Source organism: Vigna unguiculata, chromosome 4, assembly GCF_004118075.2.
Source record: "Vigna unguiculata cultivar IT97K-499-35 chromosome 4, ASM411807v1, whole genome shotgun sequence".
Lineage (NCBI taxonomy): Eukaryota > Viridiplantae > Streptophyta > Magnoliopsida > Fabales > Fabaceae > Vigna > Vigna unguiculata.
Window position 1 is genome coordinate 36,678,927 of NC_040282.1, and position 24,783 is coordinate 36,703,709.

General features: G+C 34.4%; 3 protein-coding genes across 3 annotated transcripts; all 3 read left to right on the forward strand.

Moving 5' to 3' along the window:
* Positions 1–2,987: 2,987 nt before the first annotated feature.
* On the forward strand, positions 2,988–4,053 carry LOC114181317. The gene has a single exon (XM_028067738.1). The coding sequence runs from the start codon at positions 3,044–3,046 to the stop codon at positions 3,812–3,814; it is 771 nt and encodes a 256-aa protein (XP_027923539.1). The 5' UTR covers positions 2,988–3,043; the 3' UTR covers positions 3,815–4,053.
* A 4,817-nt stretch (positions 4,054–8,870) lies between these two features.
* Positions 8,871–9,966, forward strand: LOC114180324 (protein SRC2-like). The gene has a single exon (XM_028066619.1). The coding sequence runs from the start codon at positions 8,915–8,917 to the stop codon at positions 9,818–9,820; it is 906 nt and encodes a 301-aa protein (XP_027922420.1). The 5' UTR covers positions 8,871–8,914; the 3' UTR covers positions 9,821–9,966.
* A 4,506-nt stretch (positions 9,967–14,472) lies between these two features.
* Positions 14,473–17,348, forward strand: LOC114180855 (uncharacterized protein K02A2.6-like). Its single transcript, XM_028067148.1, has 7 exons — positions 14,473–14,662; positions 14,755–14,783; positions 14,875–15,111; positions 15,304–15,988; positions 16,107–16,142; positions 16,261–16,589; positions 16,689–17,348. Exons 1-7 carry the CDS (start codon positions 14,473–14,475, stop codon positions 17,346–17,348), a joined length of 2,166 nt encoding a protein of 721 aa, XP_027922949.1.
* The last annotated feature ends 7,435 nt before the right edge of the window (positions 17,349–24,783 follow it).

A 24,783-nucleotide genomic window follows, 5' to 3' on the forward strand; every position in this document is an offset into this window, starting at 1 on the left:
CCATATGTTAATAGTATCCACCAACATTTTCTTTTTTCAAGATAAACCTAAGTTATATAAATTCAGTAATCCCAATAACCATATGTCCTAACTTATTACAATTTTCAATCTAAAATGTACTTTTTATTAAATTTTTAATATTTTTATGTATTTTTTAAGGTTGTATATTTTTTTTATTTGAACGAATCATTTATTTAACTGCATTATCTAATTAAAATTAATAAAAATTCATTTTATTCTTTAAAGAATTTAAATTTTTATTTTTTATAGTTACATTATTTTTTTAGGTATAATTATTGATTTGGTCTCCTAATTTTTTGGTTTAGTTCAATTTGATCTCTTATCGTTGATTGGTTCAATTTAGTACCTCAATTATTTAGAAGGGTCCAATTTGGTCTTCTTTGCTAGGTTGAAGTTAACATCGTGTAACATGTCAAGTCGTGAAATTTTAATTTTTTAACTTTTTTTCTAAAAATTTATAAACTGTCACGTGTCAGGTTACCGTTATGTCACGTGTCAGCTTATCGTCATGACACATGTTAATGATAATAGTTGTTTTCAATTTAGTCCTCTATTTAAATTTGTGGTTTAATTTAATATTCCAATTCTCTAAAATGTTTCTAATTTGAGACTAAATTAGTAAATAAGTTTAATTATAATTTATATATGCATGTTAAAATAATTGTTTTAAATTTATACATCAAATTACTACACCTAAATATTCAAATTATTTTTTACGTGTAAAAAACTTTTAAGTGTAAAAAATTACAAAGGTAAAAATGTAAAAAATAAAATAATTTGAGTATTTAGGTGAAGTGATTGGATGTATATATTAAAAACAATTATTTTAACATGTATATATAAGTTGTAATTAAGCTTATTTACTAATTTGATCTCAATTTGAAGAGGACAAAATTAGATCCTTTTAAAAAATAAGATACTAAATTGAACCAAAAAGTCAAATAGATGACTAAATTGAAAACAATTATTACCACTGTCACGTGTCATGATTGTAAATTGTCACATGACGCAACAGTAACTTGACACATGGCAGATTATAAAATTTTAGAAAAAAAATAAAAAATTTCACGGCTCGACACGTGCTCTGTACATACATGGTGTTAACTTCAACTTAACGGAGATGATCAAATTGAACCCTTTTAAGCAATTGGGGGTACTAAATTGAACCAACCAATAATAAGGGGACCAAATTAAACTAAATCAAACGATTAGGGAACTCAATCAGTAATTATACCTCTTTTTTATAATTTGTATTGTAGGTAAGTCATTGTCATATTCTTGGCCTTTGATGCATTTGTTAATAAATTCAAAGCAATTGACCCTCATCATCGGCCATAAGTACTCGGCTTTCAAAATACACGCCCACATTGATCACCATTCAGAGTGAGGGCTGCATATACACTCATTCTAACATATTCAACCTCATCTTTGGAAATACATTTCAAGAGAGGGACCGAAAACCCTCTTTTGTATAAATCTTCCTTGATGATAACAAATTGTGCGACCTTTCACTCATAAACTTGTGGTTGTGAGTTTGAGTCTCACGGTGGAAGCCAAAATGTTTCTGTAGATCCGATCAGACACTTCCAATTCGGGGTGTTCAGTCTTCCATTCCTCAATCAGGTATCATTTTATTCGTCCAAAATGCTTGGGATGTATATGTGGAGGGCATTTCGAAGCTTAAATCAATATTGGTCTAAGTATAAGCTATATCAAATGTTATAGTAATGTAACTCAACTACCTTACCATGACATTTTATCATTTTATTTATAGTACTTACTATGAACTTTTACTTATCACTAGTCTAATCACGGTTTAATCATACCTCAATAATGTTATTTAATTGATTCAAAATCTATTTTCACTAATAAAATGGTTAAACATGTCATATCGATAAAAATTCTTTGAATAACTGAATGTCCTGATTCGCCTGTAACAATTGATCAGTTAGTTAACTATTTAGATCTTTGAGCAAGAGGTTCATATGATTTAATGTTTTTAAGTTATTGTTACACGTATACAATAGAATTCTTTTATGCTAATTTCAATTTCTTTTTTTTTTTACGTTTAGATTGTGTCTGAATATGATTCTAGGATGTTGTTTTAATACCTAGTTATTATTATTATTATTATTATATGTATAATATTTCAATCAATACAAATATTTAATTTAAGTTTTATACATAGTGGTACGGCATGAATTGAATTGCTGAGTTTTTAAACATTTTGCTTTCATAAAACTTTCACAAAATCTCCTAAAGTTTGACAAACAAATTTATCAAAGGGAAAAGTGAAGAAAAAATTAACCATATTTAATAAAAATATAAAGACTAAAAGTATATATTTTTCTAGTTAGAAATATTAAAAGTTTAAATAAGTTTTTGGTGACTCAACCAGAAAGATTACTTTTAATGGTTTTGACAGTTAACATTTGATAAATATATGCATTCTGTGTGTAACAGTTATTTTGTTGCTTTCAGTGTTGACATGCTACTTTTGTTATTTGTAATGATAGTGATAAATATCTAACTACTATTATTACACGTCAATACAGTAAATTATAAAATGGTAAAAATATTATAAAACACAAACTATTTTTTTTATTAAAGCAATTTGGGCATTTAGAAAAACTAAAAAAAAAAAAAACACCGAATTACTTATTTTGCTTTAGATCAATTTTACAAATATAAAAAACTTGCAAACAAAATTTTTAACGGTGCTATGACATAAATCCAATTCAAATCTTTTAAAACTACACGACCATAAAACGTTAATATTAAAATTCTATGACCAAAAGTAAAATTATTTAAATTTTAAACGAGCAAATAAATTAATTTAACACATATAATTAAATTTAAGAATCAACCTTGGTAACTTTACTTAATGGCAATTGTGTTATTAGCCTTAAAACTTAAGGGTTAACACTAAACACTTTCCGTCCAACACTTACCTATAAAACCCACACAACACATACACAAACTCTCGTTCCCACTTTCCAATTCCACTCACTCACCCACTCTCATGGCTTCCCACTACGAACTCCAAGTGAAGCTCGAGTCAGCGCGTGGATTAAAAAACGTGAACTGGCGCCACGGCGCGAACCGCCCTTACGCCGTCGTTTGGGTGGACGCTAAGAACAAGTGCTCCACCAGCGTCGACGAAGACGGCGACACCGAAGCCACTTGGGACCAAACCCTAGTTTTTCCTCTTCCTCCTGAGCCTCTTGAGAATCTGACGCTCCATGTCGACGTGGTTCACGCCGGCTCCGAGGAGGACATCGAGCCGATCATCGGCTCGGCTCGGCTCAAATTAGTTGAAGTTCTTGAAGAAGTTGGAGTTGGAGCGCGCGTGCCCCGCACTCTCTCACTGAAGCGCCCTTCGGGAAGACCCCAGGGGAATGTGGACGTTAATGTCGTTATAAGGGCGAGTGGTGGCTATCGTACGCAGGATGCGTATTACGCGCCTCCTTTAGGTGTAAGGGACTATTCCCCTGTGTCGCAGGGCTATGGGTACCCTCATCAGGATAATAATAGTTATTACCATTCTGCGATTCAAACGACGTCGTATGCACAGCCTCAAACGGCGTCGTATGGACATGGGAGTGAGTACGCGCCGCGGGAAGAGAAGAGTAAGTTTGGGGGGATGGGGACAGGATTGGCTGTGGGCGCGGTGGCTGGGGTTCTAGGTGGAGTCGCGCTGGTGGAGGGTGTTGATTTTCTAGAGGAGAAGATTGCTGATGACGTGGCAGATAATGTTGAGGATGATCTTGGATATGATGAAGATGATTTCTAGAGAATAATAACTTTTCGCCTAACGGATATGAAAAAAAGAAAAGAAAAAGAAGTAGAGGAAATGTTTCTTCTTTTTCATTAATGGTTGTTTGTTCTAAACCTTTTTTTTTCTTTCTTTTTTTGTTTTACCGTGGTTGATGCGTGTACACTTTGCATATTTCTCTCTTTTTGTATTCCCTCAGTTGTCGTGTTTGTCACGATTATTATACAAAGAATAATGGTTTAAAGTATTGTTCGAAACAGAAACAAACATTTTTTTCTTTTACTATAGATATGTTTGTGATCATGTTATTTATAATTATTTCATGACGATGTTAGTTTTAGTTTTAGGTTATGAAACACAATTACGAAATTTACATAGGATATGATATGATACGATATTATATGTATTTGAGATGTTAAAATGTTTACTTTGAAAATAATATAATTTGATATATGCATATAAAAGTATATATTTCTTTTTTAAATATCATAAATATGTGATTGATATTGTGTGAATTCAAGTTAAAATTATATATATTAAATGTTATTAAAATAAAAGATTATAAATTATTGTCATCATAAAAGATACTATTATTGTCTTGTAGATTAAATATTTTTTAATAAATATAAAAAAATATTTGATACAGATATGTGTCATGTGTCGGACACAGATACATGACCTAAATTAGAGTATTGATGCATCGCAAATTTTAATAAATGATTATATGTTTGATTTAAATAAAATTTATATATTCTACTTGCGATATCTCTAACAACTAACGACCATAGTTTAAATAATATTATTTCTATGAATATGTTTAGTTGACGTTAGATTAAAAAAGAAAAAAAAAAAGAAAAATGTTGTATTGTTTTGTTTATTTTTACTTAAAAACATCAGTTGTGCCCATTATGGCTGCTACAAGAAGCACCCAAGGCATTGTTTGGACGTGATGTTACCATTCTTTTCATTGGGGAACCAAGAAAAGGTCTTGGTCATTGGTTGAATACTTTCTTTTTCTGGAATTTGTTTTGCCATTGAATGCAAGTTTAATTCCCCGGTTATTATCATTATATTCAAAGTCTATAGAATTGTGTGAATTGATTCATTAGATCTATTTTGGGTAGAAAGAGCGAGTATTTACTTTGCTAGTCTTCTAAGATGCTAGTATTTTAAGATTTGTTGGACGTCTTCTCCTCCGACTAATCTTCAAGTTGTATGCCTTGTCGATCGTTCACGTTCTTCGGAGAATACATGTAAAGGTACTCCTATGCTAAAGTTAACAAGTGACTGATCAAGAAGGTATTAAGTGTTGTAATGCATGTGTGTGACCAACCATACTTTAGACTTTTATTTATAATAGTTGTAATGGATTTTTTACCTTTTTGTTGACCTAATCACAGTCCAATCATACTTTAATCAATATTAATAAGTTGATTTGTGATTATCATTAGATAAATGTTACTGTAACTCTTATTTTGTAATCGGTCGATCATGTCATTCATTCAAAGATGATCAACTCAAAAAGTGATCGACCAAGAATAATCGACATTTCCGATCACCGAGTAAGAATTTCACCTTTGAGCGAAAATGTATTAGAAATCATGCAACAAATTCAAAAGGATGGTGCAATAAATAAAAATCATGATTGAGAAATTGAAGCTGCTACTTCACGTGTTTGGTGGGAGAAAAAAGAAAAAATGAGATGAAGAGATAGCATGACAATAAAAGAAATTTGAAATAATGGGTAGGAAATAAAATTTTGGGGTTTCCAAAAAAACCTCCTTAATTTTACAGGAGTTTTTTTTTTTTTTTTTTAAATCTCTAAAATTTACCGGGAGTTTAGAAGACCTCTAATAGGTGTATTCATTACCGGAGGTTTTTATAACTTTCATTAAGAAAGTTACATTAAAATTAACATTATTTTAGTGTGGGGTGACAAAACGAACCTATGAAAAATTAAGCTTTTAATATAATTTGGTCTATTCCAATTTTCTTTCTTTTATTATTGCATTGAATTGTTTATAGACGGAATATAATTAAATATTTGTATTTATTATTTTATTAATAATTTATATTGAGAACTATAATGACATGCTTAAATTTAAGATTAAAATTTATTAATTATTTATTCATTATTTTTAAACTTTTTAATTTGTATGAGTCTGATAGCATTATATACCAAATACATTAGTCAATAAATCTTACGTGAATGAATTATTTTTGAGCTGTTGAATAATATTTATAAAATACATTAATAGTGTGTTTAGATGGATAAGTTAAGAAAATAATTTATTTATTTGATATTTTTTTAAAAATAAAGTTATGTAAGAAATTTAAATGTATAATATTTTATTTTATTTTATTCAAATACATTTAAAAATGAAAAATTAATTAAAACCAATTAAATAATATGTAATTAAAATTTTGAATTTGTGAAATATAAGACGGTAAAAAATGCTATAGATGAGAAATAGTTTTTATAATAAATTGTTGATTATTTTATTAATTACAAAATTTTAGTATAAAAAAACAGTTAAACCGAATTCATTTCTTAAAAACAATTTAAGTTGTTTTATTCACTTGTTTGAAGATTAAAATATAAGATTCTTACGACAAGGTTTAGGTGTCTATCTCATTAATTTGTTGAACAATGTACATTCTTTTTTTATTCTTTTTAGAGCTTTTTGGTTTCGGTCTTACGTGTGTGAAGTTTGAAGTTTGAGGTTGCATGTGCCACTCAAAATTATAAATGAATCTTTGTACGATTAGGTTTATTAGGGTATGATTATATCATTAATTTAAGCTTTTCTTATGCAAATATTGTTTCATATGTGATTAGGGATACACAAGTGTAGAAGAGATTTTGTGATCATACTTAGTTAAGAGAAGTAAGATATTTAATTAGAATGCATTGTTGAATGAAATTGTTGGTGAATTTTTTTATTTAGAGTGACTGAATTTTATATATGATATGATTTTGCTTATTTAATAGATGTGAATTGGTGAAATGGTTAAATTGGTGATTGAGGAAAAAATTATATGTTTTTGGGGTTTGAAGAGAAGTTTGTTTTAAGGACATGTGAATATGGTTTAATTGGTTTGAACTTGTATAACCTTATTTGACTCGTGAGAAGGAAGAAAAATACTTGTTAAGGCCAATGGAACAACTTCATATATCTGATATGAATTATGAATTATGAATTATGAATTATGCAGATTTACTAGGCTAGTGTCTCGCTCATTGAACAAACGCATAATTCGTGAATTCAGTGAGGGAAGGGAGGACTCACTTGTTGGACGAGTGATCCTCTTGTTAAGGGAGAATATTTGAATGAAAGTCAAAAAAACAAAGACATTTCACTTACTGGGCTTGATAAAACTCAATGGAAATTTTTTGTGAAAATTATTCCTAGAGATTTTATTCGTTGAGCAAACACAATCCTCTCTAGGTGAATTTATAGAGATTTTTCTACCAATATCCACTTGTTGGGCGAACCACAGTGTCGCTCAGCGAGAAAGGTGTTTTTTTTTTTAAAATGAAATGATTATGTTGGTTTTGGGAAATATTGATGAGTGGAAATGTTCTACAATTTAAAAAGTGGAATTACTTTCAAGGAAGAAAGTCTTTTAATCTTTTGTATTAGTGTGTATTAAATGAGGATTCAACTAAGAGATTATATAGACTTTACTAAACTAATAAAGGAAGATATAATCATTAACAATGCTGAAACTCTTTATAATCATGAAGTCCATATTCAAGATCAAAGGAAAAACCAATATCCAATACAAGGTTTATGAAGGTCTAGGACAAAAGCAAGAACTAAATTGGCTAAAGAACTTTGCAAAAGATGGTGATTCATTTAATGAAGATGTAATTACATGTGAGGCTTAGGTGTTACTATTATTTGCTTGAAATGAAAACACAATGTCTAATTGTTTGAGTTTAAATAAAAGATCTAAAAATTTATTATTTGAAGTGAAAGAAATTCTTTGTCAGGATTCTTTCTTGAATCATTTTTATTTTGTCAAGAATTTGTATTTCTTAATTGTGATAATTTTCAAGGTTTATCAAAAGGTTTATCAAAACTCATTTGTTGTGGCATTTATTTTTATGTCTTTTCTCGTCTATTAAGAGTTCTACAAATTTGAATTGCATCTCCTAATCTTTTAAGTGTTAGGGTTAATCCTTGATAATATTATTCTTTAAATCTTATATTTATTTATATTTATTTGTATAATATTATTGATATTATGAATGACTTAACTTTTAAGTCCTGATTAGGTTTACAATTTATTCAGACTAAAAATAATCTTGATCAAATTCACTACATAAATCTTCTCAGAGATAGAAATTTTATAATATAGAGAATGGTGTGTAGTGAATTAATTGTTTGAAACTGATTGTTTATATTAATTATTTGTCCTATGTATAAATTAATTTATTTTTTGAATATACTAACTTTGATTTAGAATTTTATCATGTTATAAATTTATTTATTTTTAAATATACTAACTTATTTTGATTTAGAATTTTGTCTTTATTATGATCGTGCATTTTCTTACGTTATAAGTGAAAGATTGCAGTAATAAATTAGTTCTAGTGAAAATTATTTATGTATGATTTTTTTCATTATAGAATATTCCATGTTCTTTTAAATAAGACTTATATTTTACTAAAATACATAAATTATATTTATATAGTTATTTTTGTATAGTTTCAATTATAAACTCTTTAACTAATAAAACAATTATAACACGAGATGTTACATCAAAATTCTTTATCCCAATAAAAAAAGTAAACAAAGTAGAGAAATTAACTAATACTGTAATTATATATATTTCCAGAAACTTAATTTAAAAGTAAACTTGTATTTTTCTTTGTTTCTTTCCATATCCAAGATACCTTTTTCTGGCACATACGCCCACCAACCATGCCCGAAACAGAGAACCTTTCCATTTGTCAATTTCCCCCATGATGGCAAAGTCGTAATTAAATGGGAAAGCAGTGGCAAAACGAAAGAACCCAAACAAACTCTCCTATAAAATCGTACTAGTCTCTTGTATTTCTGAACCAAAACCTACGAGTCAACAAAATTACTCACAGTTGCAACGTCAGAAATGGGTTCTCGCTACGAGGTGGAAGTGAAAATCTCATCGGCGCGTGGGTTGAAGAACGTGAACTGGCGCAACGGTGAAAACCGTCCGTACGTCGTCGTTTGGGTGGAACCCGGCAACAAGCTCTCCACGCATGTGGACGAGAACGGTGACACCGAGGCCAATTGGGATCAGACTCTAGTAATTCCGGTACCGCCAAAGCCCCTCGAAGATCAAACGCTCTACATCGACGTTGTTCACGCCGTCAAAGAGGAAGAAGACACCAAGCCGCTCATCGGCTCGGCTAAGCTCAAGCTCTCCGAGATTCTCAGCGACGCCGGAATGGGTGAGCGCGTGAGCCGCAGTCTCATGCTGAAGCGTCCATCCGGCAGACCACAAGGGAAGATCGAGGTCACCGTGACCATCAGACAGCCGCAGCCGCACTATCCTCCTCCCGGTGGTTACCAAGCGCCGGCTTACGGCGTTAGGGATTATTCTCCTGCTCCGCAAGGCTATGGGTACCCTCCCTACGGTGCTCCTCCGCCACAGGATGCCTATTATTCAGCGGCGCCGCCAAGTGGGTATCCTTACAATGCGCCTACACAGGGTTACGGTGCAGCACCGCAGCAGGGCTACGGTGTGCCACAGCAGGGTTATGGTGCGCCACCTCAGAGTGGGTATGGTTATAATGCGCCTCCGCAAACGGCATCGTATGGGCAGGGGAGCAGCGCGTACGGGTACGCGCCTAAAGAGGAGAAAAAGAAGAGTAAGTTTGGTGGAATGGGAGCGGGATTGGCTGTGGGTGCGGTCGCTGGGGTTCTAGGTGGAGTCGCGCTAGTGGAGGGTGCTGAGTATCTGGAAAATAAGATTGCTGATGATGCGGCGGAGAAGGTTGAGGAAGATCTTGGTTACGATGGTGATGACTTCTAGAGGATCATAGTCTCTTGTTTAATTTTATGCCAAAAGAACTGAGAAAACAAAATAATTTTATGTTTTATGTTTTTTTCTTATTTTCTTTTCTATCAGTTGCTTAGTTTTGGTGTTTGGAATTAGAAAGTCTTTCATTTATGACATCATTAATGCTCTTATTAAGATGCTTCAGTTTCTTTTCTTAATCTAAGATAGTTCAACTGTTATAACATAAAATTTTAAAAATTAAAAACATATTTTACTATTTATATTAAATAATAATTTATTCATAAATGGTTATTTATTATAATACGCCTCAGCAGTAACCGTCATTTGGGGATTTCTGAAGAGGGTTCTGGAATGAATTGGATAGCACTGATATTGTCGAAACTAATTGAAGGAAATTAAACGTAAGTATTAATTTAAGGAATTAAAACATTAGGATGAACAACTGTTTAACATTGTCTTGTTGTGAGTTTTTGTTCTGTGAATATGCTGTTTTTGTTTGCATGGTCAATGATAGGATTGTAGTATTCGAGGGTTACGATCGGGAAGATGAATTTTGTGGGAGAGAAAGCGTGTGGGGTAAGCAAAATCTTCGTGCTTCCTTATTAAACCATTTATTGGGATGTTTCTCCTCGGTGATATTATTATTTTTAATATAAAATTGTCTATTGTATTCTTTTTAATTTTCTCTCTATGTAAGATTTAGATTTTTAAGTCACCTTAGCAGTAAAAATAAAATATAATTGAAAAAAAAATGTTTTTTACAATTTTAAAAACAACAGATAAAGAAATGAATTTTCTTATAAGAACTTTGAGTCACTAGCATTAAAAAAGCGTGTTGACTATGGAAGTGTGATAAAATATATAAGGATTCTAATTTAAATTAATATGGAATTTGTTTTTGGAAAGGAAATGGAGGTGAGTGACGACTATATAGAACATCACAGAAGGTGTTATGTGGGAGAGTGAGTATTTGTGACAAAAGCGGAAAATTGTATTACTTTAAAATACTTTGACCAAAGTGCCTCTCCTTTCAAATTAATTTAATATTTACATTAATATAGGTTGTTTAAGAGGGATAAAGAAAGAAAAACAATTAAACAAAGGTATGAATATTTTGTTGGTTCATTTTAAGTTTATTTCATTAGATTAAAGGATAATTTGACTTATAAAAGTAAATTTAACAAGTATATTAAAAAACTTTATGTCAAAAAAAAGTTCAATTAATAAGCTTAAAAGCTATTTTCTAATCTTTAATTTATAATTTTTTATAATTTTATTATATTATTATTTTACAATTTAATATTTTTTTATTATCATAATTCTTTTACCTTATACTATTTACTTACTTTAGTTTTATGATAATGATTAATTATTGTGAGGACATAGAAAATAGTAGTTTAGAATGAGTAAGTGTTTAAAATAATGGAATTCGATTATTTTATTATTAAAAATCTTAAATATAAATAGAAATCTAATAAATGAGTTTCATTAGTTATAAACATTTTATTTCTCTAAGAACTGTTTCTAAAATTCTCTATGCCTTCTCTCTAAGTTTCTGACTCCTGTAATCATTTGTTTAACGATCAGAGACCGCTAGGGGGATCCCTGCAACACGTCCTACGTTTCTGTCCGATCAATTTCTCAAACAGAGTAAGTTGATTTTCTGCTCTTTTCTCTGTTTTTGTCTAAATCTCATTGCATGCGGATCATTCTAGACCGCATGTGCCTTCTGAGTTCTCCTTATGTTTTTCCACTGATCAATGGTTTTATTGATGCACTCTGATCATGTTCTTGTTGTTCTTAGGGAGAATTGGGGACTCTGTCGGGGTTGTGAGGTGTATTTGGACTCTCTGTGAACTGTCTATATAGTATCTCAGGTAAGGGAAGCTAATATTTATCATGTCTCACAAATCTATTAGAAATGTTATTACATGATTATTCTATAATTGACTGATGTGTTTAATATATGGACTGGGTTGTGATGTTTGAAAATGATAAATACTTAGGTTTTATCTGATGTTTGAGAATAACTATATGCTATAGGTGCAATTGGATGCAATTTGTGTGATTATGTTGATAGAATTAATGTGTGATACTCGAATGGTCTCTGTAGAGGTTTTGGGGTTGTATGGATTGGTTGAATAGGTATAATTTTGCTTAAATCAACTTCTGTAGAATTGTGTAGATTTGCTTACTCGCTGGGCGAATAAGTTGATCTGCATAATTATGCAGAACACTGATCTGTAGAATTATGCAGATTTGCAGACTCGCTGGGCGAGTAATACTCGTTGGGCGAATTTCCAAGTTAGGAAATTTCAGTCCTGGACCAGTGGTTGGACGAGTGTACTAGCTGTGCGAGCATAGGCCAATGGCTGGACGAGTGGTACTAGCTGGGCGAATTTCTAGGAGGAAATTCCATACCTGTACCAATGGCTGGGCTAGTGTTACTAGCTGGGCGAGCATCAGCCAGTGGCTGGACGAGTGATACTAGCTGGGCGAGTGATACTAGCTGGGCGAGTAAGTACGAAATTGGAACTTGCATTCTTGAGTGATTTGAATGATATTTTTGTAGTTATGGAAGCTTTTTAATTATTATGAATGATGAGTATATGATATGAGATTGTCTATATGATACTGAGTTGAGATTGGTTGATGCTAACCCAAGGAGGATTAGCAATGTTTGTGGTAGTGTATGCATTGAGGTAGGGATTGTCTTGGCAGTTATCCTGACGCTCTAATAACCATTCAAATTCTCAAGTAGAGAGGAATGGGGTATGTGGTGAGAGGAGCAGGAGGTCCTAGCCTAAGGGTTTTTCCTTGATCATAGGTGTTAACGGACTAACCTTGTATGTGGTAGAGTTTTACTCTGTATTTGTCGCTCTACAGAGCATGAGATGCCACTACAAGTGCACAACTGCCTGAATCCAACTTCAATGCATGAATCCGGATTAATTGGGTCTTAGATTATTAATTTGTGTGAAACTAATTGATTATTTGTGCTTTTTGTATGTTATTAACTACAAAATTGATTTAAGTTCTCTTTTTAAATCATTAGCTTACCCTTCTTTTGTATCTTTTCTTTCTGGTGTCTGTTATTTCTTGCCATGATCGCCTGATTGGTGTGAGCAGTTGAAGAGCATGCAACTAGCCCCGTGCAGGGAAGAGGAGGAGATGCTGCACAGTAGAGTTCTATGGAAATTCTAGTGTTTTTGGCTTAGACTTGTGTTTTCTCTTTTGAAAACTCTAGTGCAAGTTGTGTATATAAATTGTATAGCAGTTTATCTAGTTTTTGTGGGATAACTGTAACATACTGTTTATATTTTGGGTTCTATGCTTTGAACTATCAGATATGCAATGTTTTGTTTGATGGTTTAGACTGTTAAACGGGATGTTACATTTTTGGTATCAGAGTTGTAGTTCCTTTAGGATCTGTAGGTTGGGTATGCTTAGCTTCCTCTAAGCGTTGTTTTTTTTAGATATAGTAGTGTTTGCAGGTTAAGCTGATGGTTGTTCTTTATGTAAACAGAAAAGTTATGGCAAATAGGCCACCTCCAGCCCCACCAACTTCGGATTTGCCCGATCTTGTGCGGGCAATAGAAGCTATGGCAGCAGCTATGCAACAACAACATGCCTCAATGGTGGAGCAACACAATCTGTCCTTGCGGCAAATGGAAACAGCTCGGGCAGCCGCAGAGGCAACTCAGCAAAGACATCTTGATGCTCTCTCCCAGCTTGAAGCAAACAGAACGTCAGCTGGCCCTTCACAATTCCTACCTCCTCAGATCAGAGAATGGAGTTTGGAGGATTTTCTGCAACACCATCCCACCAAGTTTAATGGAAAAGTCAGTCCTGACGAAGCTGATCAATGGATGAAGGATATGGAAAGGGTGTTTGAAGCTAAGAGATGCCCTGCAGAAAACAGGTTGGCTTATATTGTTTATATGCTCACCGGTGAAGCCGAGCATTGGTGGGCGAGTATGAAGATGATGTTGGAAGAGAAAAGAGAGGAAGTGTCTTGGGATGTGTTCAAAAAGTGTTTCCTGACAGAATATTTCCCAGATAGTATCCAGTATGCTAAGGAAGTTGAATTTCTCCAATTGGTACAGGGAAACATGTCCGTGGCAAAATATACAGAAAAATTTAAACATCTGGGACGTTTCCATATCATAACTGTTGACGAAGAATGGAGATGCCGGAAGTTTGAAAATGGCCTTAGAGGTGACATTAAGTTAATGGTGGCACCCCTATCTATTAAGGATTTCCGTACCTTAGTAGAGAAAACAAGAGTTATGGAGACGCTCAAAGCAGAAGTAGAAGTCCAACAAAGACAACAACCACATAGAGTAGGAGGACCATCTAGGTTCAGAGTTAGACTTGAGGAAAGGAGAAAACCTTACTCTAGACCTCAACCTCAAGGGTTTAGAGGGGGTTCTTCTCAACAACAGTTTCAACAAGGTTGAGTGTATTGTTTTGCATGTGGAGGACCTCATTTAAAGAGTAACTATCCAAGGCTGGGAAAGGGTGGAAAATGCCATTCATGTATAGTAGAGGGGCACTTTGCCAAAGATTGCCCTTCCGCTAGAAGGGTAGTGAGTCAATCCCAACAGCCTGCACAATAGAGGAATAGAGATGACAGACCCCAAGCTGTAGGGAGGGTTTATGCAATGTCTGGAACAAAAGCATCTGCTTCAGGTAATCTTATTATCGGTAGTTGTTTGATAGCTGGTAAAAGCTTGAGTGTTCTATTTGACTTGGGAGCAACACATTCTTTTGTGTCTGAGGGTTGTGTTAAAGAGTTATGTCTGCCTGTGAAAGAGTTACAGTATGATCTTATAGTGTCAACTCCAGCTTCAGGTTTAGTAAAGACGTCAATGTTGTGCGCCAGATGCCTAGTGAATGTAGAGGGGCGTCAGTTCAAAGTCAATCTCATTTGTTTGCCGCTACAGAGTTTGGATGTGATCTTAAGGATGGATTGGTTGGCTGCCAATCACATTCTTATTGATTGCAGTAAGAAAAAGCTATTGTTTCCTAACTCTGAAGAGTCAGAGTTGTTGTCTTCTCAGTAGGTGTTAAAGGAAATCAGAGAGGGTTCTCGATGCTTTGTTATCTTGACTCATGTAAATGTTGAGAAAGATGATAAAAGCATTGACATCTTTGTGGTGAGAGAGTTTGAGGACGTATTTCCTGATGAAGTGCCAGGACTACCTCCTCAAAGAGAAGTGGAGTTCTCAATTGATCTAGTGCCTGGAGCAGGACCAGTATCAATAGCTCCATACAGAATGGCTCCAGCTGAATTAGTAGAGGTTAAGAAACAAATAAAGGAATTGTTAGAAAAGTAATTTATCCGACCTAGTGTGTCACCTTGGGGAGCACCGGTGTTGCTTGTAAAGAAGAAGGACGGAAGCTCCAGATTATGTGTAGACTACAGACAACTAAACAAGTTGACCATCAAGAATAAATACCATCTGCCCAGAATTGATGACCTTATGGATCAGTTGAACGGAGTTGTGGTGTTTTCAAAAATTGATTTGCGGTCAGGATATCATCAGATTCTGGTCAAGGCTGAGGATGTACAGAAGACAGCCTTTAGGTCTAGATATGGGCATTATGAGTACGTAGTTATGCCTTTTGGTGTGACTAATGCTCCTGCCTTATTCATGGACTATATGAACAAAATTTTCAGACCGTTTCTTGATAAGTTTGTCGTTGTTTTTATAGATGACATCCTTATCTACTCCAAAACTCATGAAGATCATGTTCAATACTTAAGAACAGTACTTGGGATTTTGATGGAGGAAAAGTTGTATGCTAAACTATCAAAGTGTGAGTTTTGGATGCGAGAGGTTCAGTTTTTGGGCCATGTGATATCTTCTCTAGGAATATTAGTGGACCCAACTAAAGTGGATGTCGTGCTACAGTGGGAACGACCAAAGTCGGTAAAAAAAATTACAAGTTTTGTGGGATTAGCTGGTTACTATAAAAGATTCATTGAGGGATTTTCTAAAATAGTAGCACCTCTAACACACCTTACTCGCAAGGATCAGCCTTTTGCTTGGACATATAAATGTGAGGAGAGTTTTCAAGAACTTAAGAAAAGGTTTACCAGTGCCCCAGTGCTTGTAATCCCTGACACAAGTAAATCCTTTGAGGTTTATTGTGACGCATCCTATCAAGGGTTAGGTAGTGTGTTGATGCAAGAAAAGAAAGTGGTAGCTTATGCTTCAAGACAACTCAAGGTGCACAGAAGAATTACCCTACTCATGATTTGGAGTTAGTAGCGGTAGTTTTTGCCTTGAAGATTTGGAGACACTGCCTTTATGGGGCACAGTTTCAGGTATTCAGTGATCATAAAAGTTTAAAATATTTGTTCGATCAGAAAGAGTTAAATATGAGGGAAAGGAGGTGGATAGAATTTCTGAAGGACTATGATTTTGAGTTACTATATCATCCAGGTAAAGCCAACGTTGTGGCAGACGCTCTTAGTAGGAAGACAACGCATATATCTCACATGATGATAAATGAGCTTGAATTAGTGGAAGAATTCAGAGACTTAAAACTACAAACAGAGTTTGAGATTGATTTCATTAGATGTAGTAGCCTAACTATATCTAGTGATTTCTTGAGTCTGATGAAAGTTAAACAAGCCAATGATGTAAGTTTGCAAAAAACAATGAGTTTGTTGGGTACAAAGCAGGATAAGGACTTTCAGAGGGGCTTTGATGGAATTTTACGCTTCAAAGGCAGAGTGTGTATACTTGATGATGTTAAGTTAAAGAAGATGGTCTTAGAGGAAGGGCATAAGAGTCGTTTTAGTATGCATCTAGGCATGACTAAAATGTATCAAGATCTCAAGGAATCTTTTTGATGGTCTGGTATGAAGAGGGACGTGGCACAATTTGTTGCATCTTGTTTGACTTGTCAGAAGGCAAAAGTAGAACATCAACGACCTAGAGGATTATTACAACAGCTGGAGATACCTGTTTGGAAATGGGATAGCATCTCAATGGATTTTGTTACTCATTTTCCAAGAACAGTGAGAGGTCATGATGCTATTTGGGTGATAGTCGAACATTTAACTAAAAGTGCTCATTTTCTGGCAATTAAATTGAGAATGTCTATGGCCAATTTGGCACAACTGTATCTAAAAGAAATTGTTAGGTTACATGGTGTGCCTTCAAGTATTGTGTCAGATAGAGATCCTCGATTTACTTCTAGATTTTGGCAATCGTTGCAAGGAGCTATGGGTAGCAGCTTGAGGATGAGTTCTGCTTATCATCCTCAAACAGACGGACAAACGGAGAGGACAATTCAGTCTCTAGAAGATTTGTTGAGAACCTGTGTATTAGATCATCTAGGTGGATGGGATGAAGTGTTACCTTTGGTTGAATTCATCTACAACAACAATTATCAAGCCAGTATCAGAATGGCACCGTATGAAGCTTTATATGGTAGACGATGCAGAACTCCTCTATGTTGGTATCAAGATGGAGAGGAGTTTTGGTGGGACCTGAGTTACTACAGCAGACCACAGAAAAAGTAAAATTAATTCAAGAAAGGATGAAGACTTCACAAAGTAGGCAGAAGTCTTATGCCGACCAAAGGAGGAGACCGTTAGAGTTTTCAACAGGGGATCATGTTTTCCTGAAGGAGACCCCAACCACTGGAGTGGGGAGAGCGATTTTTTCAAGGAAACTCTCTCCTAAGTATATTGGTCCTTATCAGATTCTAAATCGAGTGGGGCCAATAGCTTATGAGATTGCAATGCCCCCTCAGTTGGTTAATTTACATCCGGTATTCCATGTATCTCAATTGAGGAAGTATGCACCTGATGGTTCACATGTTCTAGAGGTGGATGATGTACAAGTTAAAGAAGACCTTTTAGTGGAAGTGCAATCAATTAGCTTAGATGGCAGTCAGACGAAACATCACAGAGGAAAGACCATCAACTTAGTCAAGGTTGTCTAGGATCGTAGGACAGGTGATTCCACTTGGGAGTTGGAGGAGGATATGATGAAGTCATATCCTTATCTATTTCCTGGTAAGTCTAATTTTCGAGGTCGAAAATTTTGTTGTCGGGGAGAATGTGAGGACAGAGAAAATAGTAGTTTAGAATGAGTAAGTGTTTAAAATAATGGAACTCGATTATTTTATTATTAAAAATCTTAAATATAAATAGAAATCTAATAAACGAGTTTCATTAGTTATAAACACCTTATCTCTCTAAGAACTGTTTCTAAAATCCTTTCTACCTTCTCTCTAAGTTTCTGACTCCTGTAATCATTTGTTCAACGATCAGAGACCGCTAGGGGGATCCCTGTAACACGCCCTACATTTCTGTCCGATCAATTTCTCAAACAGAGTAAGTTGATTTTCTGCTCTTTTCTCTGTTTTTGTCTAAATCTCATTGCATGCGGATCATTCTAGACCGCATGTACTTTCTGAGTTCTCCTTATGTTTTTCCACTGATCAGTGGTTCTATTGATGCACTCTGATCATGTTCTTGTTGTTCTTAGGGAGAATTGGGGACTCTGTCGGGTTGTGAGGTGTATTTGGACTCTCTGTGAACTGTCTGTATAGTATCTCAGGTAAGGGAAGCTAATATTTATCATGTCTCACAAATCTATTAGAAATGTTATTACATGATTATTCTATAATTGACTGATGTGTTTGATATATGGACTGGGTTGTGATGTTTGAAAATGATAAATACTTAGGTTTTATCTGATGTTTGAGAATAACTATATGTTATAGATGCAATTGGATGCAATTTGTGTGATTATGTTGATAGAATTAATGTGTGATACTCGAATGGTCTCTGTAGAGGTTTTGGGGTTGTATGGATTGGTTGAATAGGTATAATTTTGCTTAAATCAACTTCTGTAGAATTGTGTAGATTTGCTTACTCGCTGGGCGAATAAGTTGATCTGCATAATTATGCAGAACACTGATCTGCAGAATTATGCAAATTTGCAGACTCGCTGAGCAAGTAATACTCGCTGGGCGAATTTCCAAGTTAGGAAATTCTAGTCCTGGACCAGTGGCTGGACGAGTGTACTAGCTGTGCGAACATAGGCCAATGGTTGGGCGAGTGGTACTAGCTGGGCGAATTTCTAGGAGGAAATTCCATACCTGTACCAATGGATGGGCTAGTGTTACTAGCTGGGCGAGCATCAACCAGTGGCTGGGCGAGTGATACTAGCTGGGCGAGTAAGTACGAAATTGGAACTTGCATTCTTGAGTGATTTGAATGATATTTTTGTAGTTATGGAAGCTTTTTAATTATTATGAATGATGAGTATATGATATGAGATTGTCTATATGATACTGAGTTGAGATTGGTTGATGCTAACCCAAGGAGGATTAGCAATGTTTGTGGTAGTGTATGCATTGAGGTAGGGATTGTCTTGGCAGTTATCCTGACGTTCTAATAACCATTCAAATTCTCAAGTAGAGAGGAATGTAGTATGTGGTGAGAGGAGCAGGAGGTCCTAGCCTAGGGGTTTTTCCTTGATCATAGGTGTTAATGGACTAACCTTGTATGTGGTAGAGTTTTACTCTGTATTTGTCGCTCTACAGAGCATGAGATGCCACTACAAGTGCACAACTGCCTGAATCCAACTTCAATGCATGAATCCGGATTAATTGGGTCTTAGATTATTAATTTGTGTGAAACTAATTGATTATTTGTGCTTTTTGTATGTTATTAACTATAAAATTGATTTAAGTTCTCTTTTTAAATCATTAGCTTACCCTTCTTTTGTCTCTTTTCTTTTTGGTGTCTGTTATTTCTCTCCATGATCACCTGATTGGTGTGAGCAGTTGAAGAGCATGCAGCTAGCCCCGTGCAGGGAAGAGGAGGAAATGCTGCACAATAGAGTTCTATGGAAATTCTAGTGTTTTTAGCTTAGACTTGTGTTTTCTCTTTTGAAAACTCTAGTGCAAGTTGTGTATATAAATTGTATAGCAGTTTATCTAGTTTTTGTGGGATGACTGTAACATACTGTTTATATTTTGGGTTCTATGCTTTGAACTATCAGATATGCAATGTTTTATTTGATGGTTTAGACTGTTAAACAGAATGTTACAATTATTATATTATTTGTGATATTTGTTGGATTATTTTCAACTTTTATATACTTTATATTAAAAAGTATTTAACATTATAAATTGACATAACAATATTTTACGATAAATCCAAGCAACTAATTTTTTATTACATGGTATTATAAAAAATAAATTTAATATGAAAACAACTTAAATTAAGAAATAAAATATTTTAAATTTCAAAACTAAATAAAAGTTAAATTTGATTAATACTCGTTATATCATATTAATTAAATGAAATAAGTTGTCTAAATAAAAATATATTATGCGATTTTTGAAAATAAATAAAGGTGATAAAAATTTGAAAAGAAATTAATCATCTTAAATTATAAAATTATAATTACATGATATTTTTTATAAAATAGACAAATTTTATTAATATAACAAACTTCATTTAATTGTATTTTTTAACGTCATTTTATATTTAACAACTATTTAATCAATTAATTTATTAAATACTTCTAGTTTAATAAGCTTTTTAATCACCTACATACTTATCCGGTAATAGCTACAATTTATCAGTCGATTTTACCAAATATACTCTAAGACTCATTAAATCACTTTTCTAAAAATTAATTTCAAATGACATTTTTCTTCCACTTATTTTAAGCTTTCATTTTTACTTAAATTTTGTATATTTATTGTAACGCCCCATTTAATCAAAAATCTTAATGAAAGGAAACGTCACACATGATAACATAGTAGTACGGTTTTAGAGCATAAACACTACTCCTCCTTACAATATTCGAGGCACACAACGATGCCAAAACAAAATAGGATACAAGGTTCAACAGTAAATCAATTGAAATTTAAAGGACAAGCCAATACATGGGTCATAGCCCTATAATAAAGCCCAACACAGTAGAATCCAGCCCAGGTGGGCTACGCAGCGGAACCATCACCTCCCTGTTGACCACGAGTGTTTCTCGCATCTGCTCACACCAATAAATTGATGATCATTGAAAAGAGAGAAAACCACACATACAAGACATACAACAAACAACAAAAGGGTAAGCTAGAGCCGAAAAATAGTTTTATCATGCAACCATATACACTTTCACAGTCAATTATACATACATCACCCAAGCATATTATGACCTTCCAAACAATACACTAAGACTCGACACGACTTATCCGGATATGTATAATTTAGTCGGATTCAGCGGATGCTTGCACTTGTGGTGGATATCCCTACTCTACCGAGCTGCTCACCCCCAAGCTAAGTGTTACAATGTCTCAATCCCTACACACAAGGTTAGCCCTTAATGAGTTTCAGGCCTCCTGCTACTCTCATCACAAGAATCAGTCCGCTCTATGTGAGACTAACTGACTCCTTAGAGCGTCAGGATGCAACCTTACCTTGAATCCTTACCAAATTATATAGATGGGGCACCACCATGAACTCCCACTAACAGTGGTCATGGAATTACGTCCCGACCATTGAGGCACTACCATGAGGTCTCACCTAAAGGCTCATGGAATTACGTCCCGACCACATACCAATCATATTCAACCAACCGAGTAATATTTATCATGCATATAAATCTCATGCCAACCTTTATAACCAATCCTCATTCATATTCCTTGTTGAATTCATACCAACTCATCCTTCCAAATTCATGAATATAGAAGTGTATTTCATACCAACACCATGCCACTTTAATTACTAACCATCTCATTTGTTTTACATACCAAGATCACACTAACACATCAATCCAATTCATACCCACAGATTTTTCCATGCATTTTACAAGCCTAACACTTTAAATAGAGTAAATCAATCAATCAAACAATCCATAACAACCAAGTAAAGAAAACATCGTGGCCTGCAGCGGATCTCGCTCAAGCCAGAAGCCCTTGCTTAGGCGAGAGGAGTTCCCTCGCTTAGGCGAGATCGCGATAGAGGCCTTGGGAGGTTTTTCGCACACTCGCTTAGGCGAGCCCTCCTCGCCTAAATGAGGCCACTCCTCGCCCAAAGGTGAGGTTCCTCGCCTGGGCTACAACTGCAACGACGTACCTCGAGCTCCCACGCGTTCTCGCTTAGGCGGGCCTCTCTCACCTGAGCGAGATAGTACCTCGCTCAAAACAAAATCTCTCCTCCTGAGCGAGAGCTCGAGTGCGAGCTTGGGCTTATTTCTGCAAGTCTCGCCTAGGCGAGACTGTTAGTGAAAAACCAACACGACAAGTGCATCGGTCGCACATAGCAAGTAATAAGTATTTTATCATTCTCTCCCAAGGGACTTGTGCAACGCATGACAACTCTCGCAATTCATGACTTAATTAGACACAAAGTTCACACAAACACAATGAAAAATCTTTTTGTATTTTATGAAACAGTTGGTGTGCAACAAAAAATTAACATAGTGTATTTACAATTTGTCAAGATTAGACTTCAACCATTTCATTCTCATGCATTCTAAATTATCCCAATTCCATATTAATGTTAAAATCAATTCACAAGAATACTCAAATCCTATTCCTAGAGCCTTTGAGCCTATGATTACTCATCAAGTTTCAATTCCTTGAATCCTCGACAAGTGAAATCATGCATTAGTTTCAAGAATCTAAGATTACTAATGAACCAAGTTCTATTCCTAGATACAAGCATCCATTAGGTATTTAATTTCAAATCTAGATTCTAAAGATGTTTCCCAACACCTCAAGAATCACAAATCAAGCATGGGAACAATCCACATCAAGCATTAAGCATGGAAATCAAATACTAACATGAATTGAAAAAACATATAAATTAACAATACAATTTTACACAAGAATTCAATGTTTTACATCTAATCTCAACAAATAGAAATTGCTCTCCATGGTGGAGAACCTAGGATTTTACAAATTGAAGAATAAGGAAGAAATTGGAACCATAAAGTAGAAACAATCTCTCTCCCAAGGTTCTTGAATACTGCTCATGGTTCAATTGCGCCTCCCATTCGCATCTCTGCCTTCAATTTCATAGCCCATCATCCTCTCCAACCTAAAAGGGGTAAAACCTCCATGGATGAAGAAGGAAACACAAGAAGGAGAAGGGAGAGTTTTCCAACACCCCTAATAGCCTCCAAGAGTCTCTCCCAAGCACCCAAGGTGTTTCTATTCGTGAAAAATGAAGAATCCCTAATACTCTCATAGAAACATGATTAAATAACCATATTCGCGTATTGGGATCGATATTTTCGCCCAACGGCTTCATTCTCGCCCAGCAAGGCCTAAAATCGACGTTCTTTGACATGTAACTCGCTGGGCGAACCACATTTTCGCCCAGCGACTAGAGTACTGCAGTTCTGGTCTGTCAGTTTCGCCTAGCGAGCCACCAGCTCGCCTAGCGAGTGACCCTGGCGCCCAATGGTCATTTTTTTGGCCTTCCAAGGTTGGTCCAAGGCAGTATATACATATAGGTGAGTCCTTTCTCGATGTATGCAGTGCTGGAATTTATCTCGGTGCCCCTCGACATGGGTATTTGTGTAAAAGTCAATCTTTCATGTCCAATCATGCTTCCTTGAGTTTCAGCTTGTTTTCCTCCACCAGAATTGCTTCCTATTGTTTTATTTCACACACTCATAATAGAGATTAGAAGTAAAAAAAAGTACAAAATAACTAAAATACGAAACAATGCAAAAAATAACATAAACTAGAGGATTAAACAAGATAAAAGTTATGTAAAAGTTGATTTTATTCACGAAACTTAACATCAATAAAAGGTAGAAAACAACGTTATAAGAGACAAGGTCGCTTAGGCGAAAACGCCAGGTCTCATCACTATTCTCCATGTAACAGCCATACACTCATACGCAAACAACAATACAATTCCATCCAAACATTTACAGTAGTACATCAACCATACAAGCATGAAAATAATGGCGAAATAAGCAAGAATCGAATTAAATAAGAAATCCCTAGCTTCCCTTACCTGGAAATAGTTAGAAAATGCCTCGACTCTAACTAGCAGAGCACGACAACTCTAAGAATGGACTTGCGAACTAAACAAGACAGCGAAATAGATTTAGAAAATGAGTTTACTACAAAACCCTATTGTAAATACGAAAATGTTCCTAGAGGGGACAAGCATGAGCCGGAGCATAACTTACGCGGAGTAGGAAAAGGAGATCGAGCTTGCTTGACCAAGGTAGTACAAAACCCTAGCAGAGGGACGACATCAGCTTTAGGAAGGAATAGGGGAAATTTGTTTTTTGAAAATGAATGGGAATGGAAATGTTAGGGCAGATTAGGGTTAGGTTTCCCTTTTGGGCCAACCCTAGGCCCAACTAATTTGTACAACCCTTTAAATTAGGGTAGAATAAAAATTAGAGAAAATAGTGGGCCTTACAGTTATTTTATATTCGTCCATTTTACTTTTCTATTTTCTAGTTTGAAAAATATTAAAGTATACATTTAACAGGTTAATAAAAAAGTGTATTCGTTTGTATTCTGATAAAAAAGAGTTTTTTTTTTTTTTTAATAAGGGGACTTGACATTTCCCTTGAAAAAAATAGAATCTAAGGAAAAATAGTACTGAAAAATATTTGAGTTGATTATAATTATGAAAAATAAATACTGTCCAATTAATTGAGAATATATTTCAGTAACATTATTTGACTCTTATTTTCGAATTATAAGGAAGAGTATCTTTTGAAGAAAAAAAAAATTGAAAATATAGTTAGTAGAATTAAATAAATTTAACCAATATTAAAAAAAAAAAACCAACATTGGCTGGTTATGTAAATATTAGTTAATTCTTTAATCCAAATGCAAAGAGTATTTTGATATTGAAACATAGACATTTTGCATTTTTACATATACACGATGTAATGAAAGATTGCATTATTTTAACATTAGTTATATTCTTATCTTCATACTATGGTAATAAT

What these genes read in the sequence shown, in the direction of transcription:
- LOC114180324 (XM_028066619.1), top strand. Translation starts at nt 8,915, where the DNA reads ATGGGTTCTCGCTACGAGGTGGAAGTGAAAATCTCATCGGCGCGTGGG.
- LOC114181317 (XM_028067738.1), top strand. Translation starts at nt 3,044, where the DNA reads ATGGCTTCCCACTACGAACTCCAAGTGAAGCTCGAGTCAGCGCGTGGA.
- LOC114180855 (XM_028067148.1), top strand. Translation starts at nt 14,473, where the DNA reads ATGTCTGGAACAAAAGCATCTGCTTCAGGTAATCTTATTATCGGTAGT. An exon ending in CTCCAGCTGAATTAGTAGAG is followed by an intron (nt 15,112 to 15,303) that starts GTTAAGAAACAA and finishes CTTATGGATCAG; the next exon opens with TTGAACGGAGTTGTGGTGTT. An exon ending in TTTATGGGGCACAGTTTCAG is followed by an intron (nt 16,143 to 16,260) that starts GTATTCAGTGAT and finishes TATATCATCCAG; the next exon opens with GTAAAGCCAACGTTGTGGCA.